Source organism: Drosophila albomicans, chromosome 3 (assembly GCF_009650485.2).
Source record: "Drosophila albomicans strain 15112-1751.03 chromosome 3, ASM965048v2, whole genome shotgun sequence".
In the NCBI taxonomy this organism is placed as follows: domain Eukaryota; kingdom Metazoa; phylum Arthropoda; class Insecta; order Diptera; family Drosophilidae; genus Drosophila; species Drosophila albomicans.
The window spans coordinates 38,024,541-38,031,881 of record NC_047629.2 but is presented as its reverse complement, the minus strand read 5'-3'; the positions used below and the strand labels follow the sequence as shown (position 1 = coordinate 38,031,881).

General features: G+C 44.1%; 1 protein-coding gene across 1 annotated transcript; it reads left to right on the top strand.

The window, feature by feature from the left end:
- The first annotated feature begins 1,131 nt into the window (after positions 1-1,131).
- Positions 1,132-5,797, top strand: LOC117569078 (POU domain protein CF1A). The gene is given in 1 exon segment (XM_034250093.2): positions 1,132-5,797. A coding segment is annotated over 1 exon segment (2,247 nt). The 5' UTR covers positions 1,132-1,917; the 3' UTR covers positions 4,165-5,797.
- The last annotated feature ends 1,544 nt before the right edge of the window (positions 5,798-7,341 follow it).

The window sequence follows — 7,341 nt, the reverse complement described above, 5'->3', positions numbered from 1 at the left end:
ACTTACACACACACACTCGCACACACACTAGTTTAAGTAGTTGGGGGGCGCTAGACAATGGGCCTTTCTTCAGAAAGTAACTGACAGTTGATATGCATAACAAAACAAAGCGAATCGAAACGAATCGAAACGAGACGAGACGAGATTGAAACATTGTAAAACATTTGCATGCAAATTTTATTGGCTCGCGATACAATTCAATTAATGTTGCGACTGATTTTACAGTTGTTCTCGAGCGCGTTAGATGCTGCTATCGATATGTGGTGTATGTTTCAACTTCATCATCTTCATTGCGATTTTTGTTTGCCCAGTTAAGCGCGCTGTTCATATCTATCCAAGTGTCCAGAGATAGCGCCCATTGCCCGCTTTTGCCGATTGCCGTTTGCCGGCTGCATTTTGCCCATTTTGCCCGCCCCATTTGCCCACTGCCAATGCACACGCCCCACACACAGACAAGCACACACATAAGCACACACTCGTACACACTCCAACAGCAAACGCACACCAACAAAATGAAAGCAAAAGTTGGCAGGCCAAAGAGCGACAGCAAACTGAACAAAGCTTCCTGCAGTCAGTTCAGTCCTGTGCAAAAGCTTCACACAAAAAGCCTTTGCTTTACTGACTGCCTTGTTTGCCCCCTTCTTCTTGCTTCTTCTCTGCTTCTGCTTCTGCTCTGCGCGCGCACTGCTCTTGCGCTCTCGCTCTCTCGCTTGTGGCTAGAGCAGGCAATTAAAAATGTCACTCTTGCATGGGAATGCCGACGACGAAACTGCTTGGGCATTTTTTTGGTGGGCGGCACTGGAAAGCGAGCAAGCGAGCCAGCGAGCATAGCGAGCCCAATAGAGCGCAAGTCGACTTCCAGTTTTGCGCCTCGCTCTCACACGCCATCTCGCTTGCGTTGCCTTCGCGTGCGCTATGCTCGCACTATAGCCGTCTCATTTACGCGCATGGCGTGCAATTGGAAGACGGGTTGAAAACTGGTTTTGCTACTCGCCTCTGTGTGCGAGTGCTTGCGTGTGTGTGTGCGTCCGTGTACTGTGCGCTGCGTGTGTGTGCGTTTGCGTTGTGTCGGCTGTCGAGAGCGCCGTCTACGTAGCGCCGCGGCCGCTGCATGACGTTAGTTCACTTCGATAGCTCTACGAGTTTGCACGTGAATTTGTCCCATAGGCTGGCTCTCTGTCTCTGGTCTCTGGCGTCTTCTCTCACTCAGAGTGTGTTTACTATTATTATTATTATTATTATGTGTGCGCTGTGCGGCGATCTGAATTTCAATCTCAATCGCAAGTCGAAGTTAAATCTGATCTGAGAAATCGACAAAACACAATACAACATCAAAAAAATAAATCAAATTAAATGCGAAATTTTAAACAAATGTATTTACACTAAATATATAAATGCAAGCAATATTTGTGCAAAGTGCCAAGTGACCAAGTGCAACAAACAACAACAACTTCAACTACAAACAACAACAACAACTGCAGTAACAACAACAGCGATCACATCAACGCTAATCACAACGTTTAAATCGTCAGATAGAAAGAAAAAAAACTGCGCAAAAAATTACAAAAAAATAACGAAAATCTCGTGCAAGTTTTTTCGTCGTTGCGCCGTCGGTGACGAAACTTGTTGAGTGTGACCGTGAACCGTGTTGTGAACAGAGTGTGTTTGCGCTGAGTGTGACCGTGTTTGGCGAGTCCCCTCCGCAGCAGCAGCAGCAGAAGCAGCAGCAAGATTTTCGTCGCCGCCACGTTGCCAGTAAAAGACTTCAAAACGGTTGCCTCACGGTTCGAGTGGAATGAGCATAGGGACTCAGGTCTTCCTTTCGATCGATCGGTCTACAAAGTCGTTAAACTGAGCCCCAACTTGGAGCCCTACCCCGCCAGCGTGGAGGGCCTCAACAGCCCCAGAGCGGTGGGGATGGCCGCTACCTCCTACATGACGCCGCCCAGCGGTGATCTCGACATGGCACTCGGCGGTGGAGGCGGTGGCTATCACACCTCCTCGCCCCGCTCCGCTGCCGATGCCGGCGAAATGAAGTACATGCAGCATCATCACCATCATCATGCTGCCGCCGTGGCAGCCGCTGCCTCGGCCTCACACCATCAGCAACAGTTGCCCTCATCACCATCGCCCAATGGTCAGGTTCAGGGTGGCGGACAGGGCAACAGCTTGGGCGGACTGACGCCCGGCTCGGGGCTGGGCAGCTGGAGTGCATTGCATCCGGATCCGTGGTCATTGCAGACACATCATACGACGCATCATCATCCCGCCGCCGCTGCCGCTGCTGCCGTCGATTCGGTGAAGCAGGAGATGTCGCATCTGACGCAACAGACACGCATACAACAGGGCATGGCATCGCCACATGCCGCTGCCGCAGCGGCGTGGCATGCCCCACATGCCGGACACTATGCGCCCACGGGCGGCTCACCGTTGCAGTATCATCATGCCGCCATGAATGGCATGCTGCATCATCATCCGGCGCATCATGCCGCTCAGGTGGCGCCACTGCATCATGCGTTGCGCGGCGAATCGCCGCAGTTGCACATACACGCCCATCACATGGGCGGCGGCGGCGGTGGCGGTGATCGCGATACGATCAGCGGCGGTGAGGAGGACACGCCCACATCCGATGACCTCGAGGCCTTTGCCAAGCAGTTCAAACAACGTCGCATCAAGCTCGGTTTCACCCAGGCCGATGTCGGTCTCGCTCTGGGCACACTCTATGGCAATGTGTTCTCCCAGACGACGATCTGTCGCTTTGAGGCACTCCAGCTGAGCTTCAAGAACATGTGCAAGCTGAAGCCGCTGCTGCAAAAGTGGCTCGAGGAAGCGGACTCGACAACGGGATCGCCGACGAGCATCGATAAGATTGCGGCCCAGGGACGCAAGCGCAAGAAACGCACCAGCATCGAGGTGAGCGTGAAGGGTGCCCTCGAGCAGCATTTCCACAAGCAGCCAAAACCCTCAGCCCAGGAGATCACATCGCTGGCGGACTCGCTCCAACTGGAGAAGGAAGTGGTCCGTGTTTGGTTCTGCAATCGCCGACAGAAGGAGAAACGCATGACGCCGCCAAATACACTGGGTGGCGATATGATGGATGGCATGCCACCGGGGCATATGGGACATCATGGTGGTTATCACACGCATCACGATATGCACGGCAGTCCGATGGGCAACCATTCGCATTCGCATAGTCCGCCGATGCTGAGTCCCCAGAACATGCAGTCGGCTCATCAGTTGGCGGCTCACTAGCAATCAGAAATCCAGGAGTCGAACTCAGCTGCAGCTGCGTCCACTCCTGCCAACAACAATAGTCTGCAACACCAGCAACAACAGCAACAGCAGCAGCAGCAACATCAGCAGCAGCAACATACACAGCAACAACATGCGCCCAATACGCCATCGTCGAGTGCGGGTTCGTCGGTGACGATGACCAGCCAGGGGCAGGTGATGTCGCCTCAGAGTCCGCTGGGCAGCGCGTCCAATGCTGGCCAGACTAACAACAACAACAACAACAACAATAGTACGAATAACAACAATAACAACAACAACAACAGTAGCAGCACAGAGGAACAGGTGAAGCAACAACAACAGCAACAAGCTTCAAGCATTGCAGCCGCTGCAGCAGCCGCAATGTATATGGATCCGATGCGGTATCAACATGCCGCCGCCGCACATCATGCACACCATCCGCACCAGCATCCGCATCTGAATCCCGCGCATCATCCGCATCTCTTTCACACCAGCGAGCAACTGCACAATCCCCACGCCCAGCACCAACAGCAACAGCAACAGCAGCAGCAGCAACAACAGCAGCAGCAGCAACAGCAATCGGCGGCCAGCAACAGCTCGCAGTTGTCGCCGGGCGCAGGCAGCAACAGCGGCCTGACGTTGCAACCTCCCGGGGCAGTGTCACCCGGCTCTGCCTCAAGCGTGCTTGGCGGGCATTTGAATCTGAATGCTCATTCGGCAGCGGCGTTGCATCAGCATCATCACTATCAGCATCACCATCATCACCAGCAGCATCATCACCATCAGCAGCAGCAACAGTTGCAGGCTCGCCGGCTGTTCGAGTTGAGTTTGCAGTTCGGCGCCGCCGCTGCCCCGGGTGCAGTGCGTCACTTCAATAGCTTTGGCGGCGGCGGTGGCGCTGCCGGTGAATAGCATTCGTCGGCCGCCTGGTTTGGCTACGAGTCCTCCTAGGAGGATCCGGTAATGCCCATCAGGTGGCCGCCGCCCGGATTGATTGATTGATCGATCGATCAGTTCAACCAGTGCATTAATCTGTGTTACAACTTCAACAAAAAACAAAAATGAAAACTAAGTTAAGGCAGTCGATGATCGTTGGTGAATCTAGTGGATAAAATGTGCATCATCTGTGGATCAGATCAAGATATAGTTTACTTTTTATTTCTCCCACTTTTTTACCCCCCACATTTTCTTTTCCATTTTGTTTTAAACGTTAAAGTTTCAAAAACTTTGTAAACAATCTTAAATCTTAAAAAAGAAACACGCAATTCAAATCAAACGTGAAACCAAGTGATGTTGTTTTTAAATCTAAATTAAATCGTAAATCGCAATCGAAAACTAGCTAAAAAAAACAAAAGAATGAGAGACAAAGAAATGTTTGCGAGCAGTGTTAAGATTAAAATTGTTAAATAATAAAAGAAAAATAATACCACTTACTTACTATAACGATAACGATAACTGTAACTAGAACCGTAACTGTACTGTTTGTTTGTAACATATATGAAAAAAAGAAGAGAAAAGAAAAGAAAAACGAACCTTTGGCCTTCAGCTGCATTACCATCTCAAGCAAGGTAAATCGAATCGAATTAAACCATCCCAAAACACACACACACATACATTCTACATCTATAATAATGATATACGATATTTGCAAAAGAAATTAAATCAAATTTGTAGCGATCGCTCAAGTGGTTCGAAAAGCCACCCAACAAAACATAAATAAGAAAAATTATATGAAAGAAGGCTCTAGCTAGGGTTTTATTAGTTTATAAAGCGGCCGTGCAGATAAACAAACAATCACACACACACACAAACACATATAAATATACATAACTATAACTATATAGCCAGTAGATTGTACTCTAAAAAATTATAAACAAAATACTACAAAAAAACGAAAAAACATACTTAGAATTTAACGCGCGGCGCGGAAAACCACAAAAAATATGAAAAACAACAACAAATAAGAAATTCAAATACAAAAAACGATTCTGTAAATAAAAACTACAGTTAAGTCATATTTTTAGCTTTAAATGCAATTGTAGATTTTTTAATAAATATTACAAGAAAAAAATGAAAATTACACAAAAAAAAAAAACAAATGCAAAAAACATTCATAAATATTAAATTGTAATTTCTAGGCGATAATTTAATAAATTAGGCACATGAAGTTTAGTTACTTAGTAAGTACTGTACTTTCTCTATAAGCAAACACACACAAACACACACCAATACACAGACACATAGCTAAATCTTAAAAGTAATCAAATAAACGAAATATGCTAAAATTGTAAAATATATAAAAATTGATGTACATTAAAAACAAAAATCGATAAAACAAAATGAAATTATTTCAAGACAACAAATATAATAATAGATGTGTATAAAAAAACGAAAAGAAAACAAAAAAATATAAGACGTGCTTCGTGTTTTTGATATACGTACAAGAACTTTTATAAAAGTGGCCGTTTTTTATTCATTTTTTATTGTATAAAAGCAAAACAAAACAAAACACAAAAAAAAAAGAAAGCAAGTAAAGATGCAAAACTTTTTAACTATTACTTAAACAAAAAAATTGCCTTTTGGTTTTACATATTTTTCTTTCTGATTTCTGGGTGTAATACAAATATATACAATTTATTTGTTTAATTAGTTTGGTATGTTGAAAACTAAATCGAAATCGAAATCGTAATCGTAATCGAGATGAGAGAACTTGTCCCAGTTGCTACAGATAATGATAATGATAAAGAAAGCTAACGATGATGAAGATGAAAAAAGAAACAAAAAATATTTAAGATTAAGCCATGCCCTCAATTGTATAATAAATTATGCTATAAAACAATGGATGCACCAAGTCAACAAAGCGGTACATTCCACCCACACACAAACACACACACAATACACACACACACACCCAACACACACACACACACCTACACAGAGAAATTAAAAACCAAGAAAACAAAAACAAAACAAACAGAAAACTTAAAAAAAAAAAAACAAATAAAAAAGAATATTATTCGAAAAAAAAAACAAAAAATTGTCCTTTTATTATTATTTAATTAGCATTAACGTTGCGTTGGGCGCCCCGCTGACTGAATGCTGCTGCTGCACAGTTTATGAGTCATTGCGCTTGACAGTTTTACAGCCACATTACAGAGCCTTTTGTGTGTTATTGTTGTTTTGGCACTCGCGATACGCGATACGCGTTTCACGATACTGACCGATGGATGATGCCAAGCGATAATTGCGGGTATTATTTTTGTTTGTTTAAAGTGTTCGAAAAGCAATTAACAATTTAAGTGGGCATATTATAATGCGATTGCCTACGTCACAATTAACTAATAACCTTTGTGGTTGTTACTCGCTTCGAGATCGTTAATGCAAGTTGTAATTAAATGATTTTTCATTCGGTTTGATTCAGTTTTAATTTTTTATAGGCCATTTAACGAGCTCTGCTTCGCCGTGGTCCCCAAAATTGACGTCAATTGCAGAGCGTTTTAAATGCCCAAAAATTTGTCTTACACTTCATTAATTGTTACTTTATTATTACAATAAAAAAAGGTATTATGACCACTCTTTAGTTGCTCACATAAATCACACAGAGAGTCTTTTGCACTTGAAATCGTTCGAAATAAAAACAAAATAATTAAAGTGTCAATTTTTTTTTTTTGTCGTCTGCTCATTGCCCTTTTTGGCTCTAATGTGGTGCACACGATATTTGCATTAAGCTCATAATTTAAATGCATATTATTTTGCCAATATTATTTCACTCAGTTGCAAATATTTCGGTTAGTAATTTTGCATAAAAATTGCATCAGCCAGTTAACAAAAAAGCACACACACACAAAAATTAAAAACAAATTGCAGAATAAAACAAACAAATTCCAAATGCGCATAATTGAAAGCCAGTTTTGAGTGCGATTGTGGTCGAAGAGGGCGGGGGAAAAAGGAGTGGAAAGAGAGAGGGGGGAGATGGTGGAGTCTCCCTAAAGAAATACGTGTAAACAAGCAAATTATTCACATTCATATAATGCCAGTATACAGAAGCGTAATTGCAATTATTTTTATTTATGCGACGGCTTCATATTT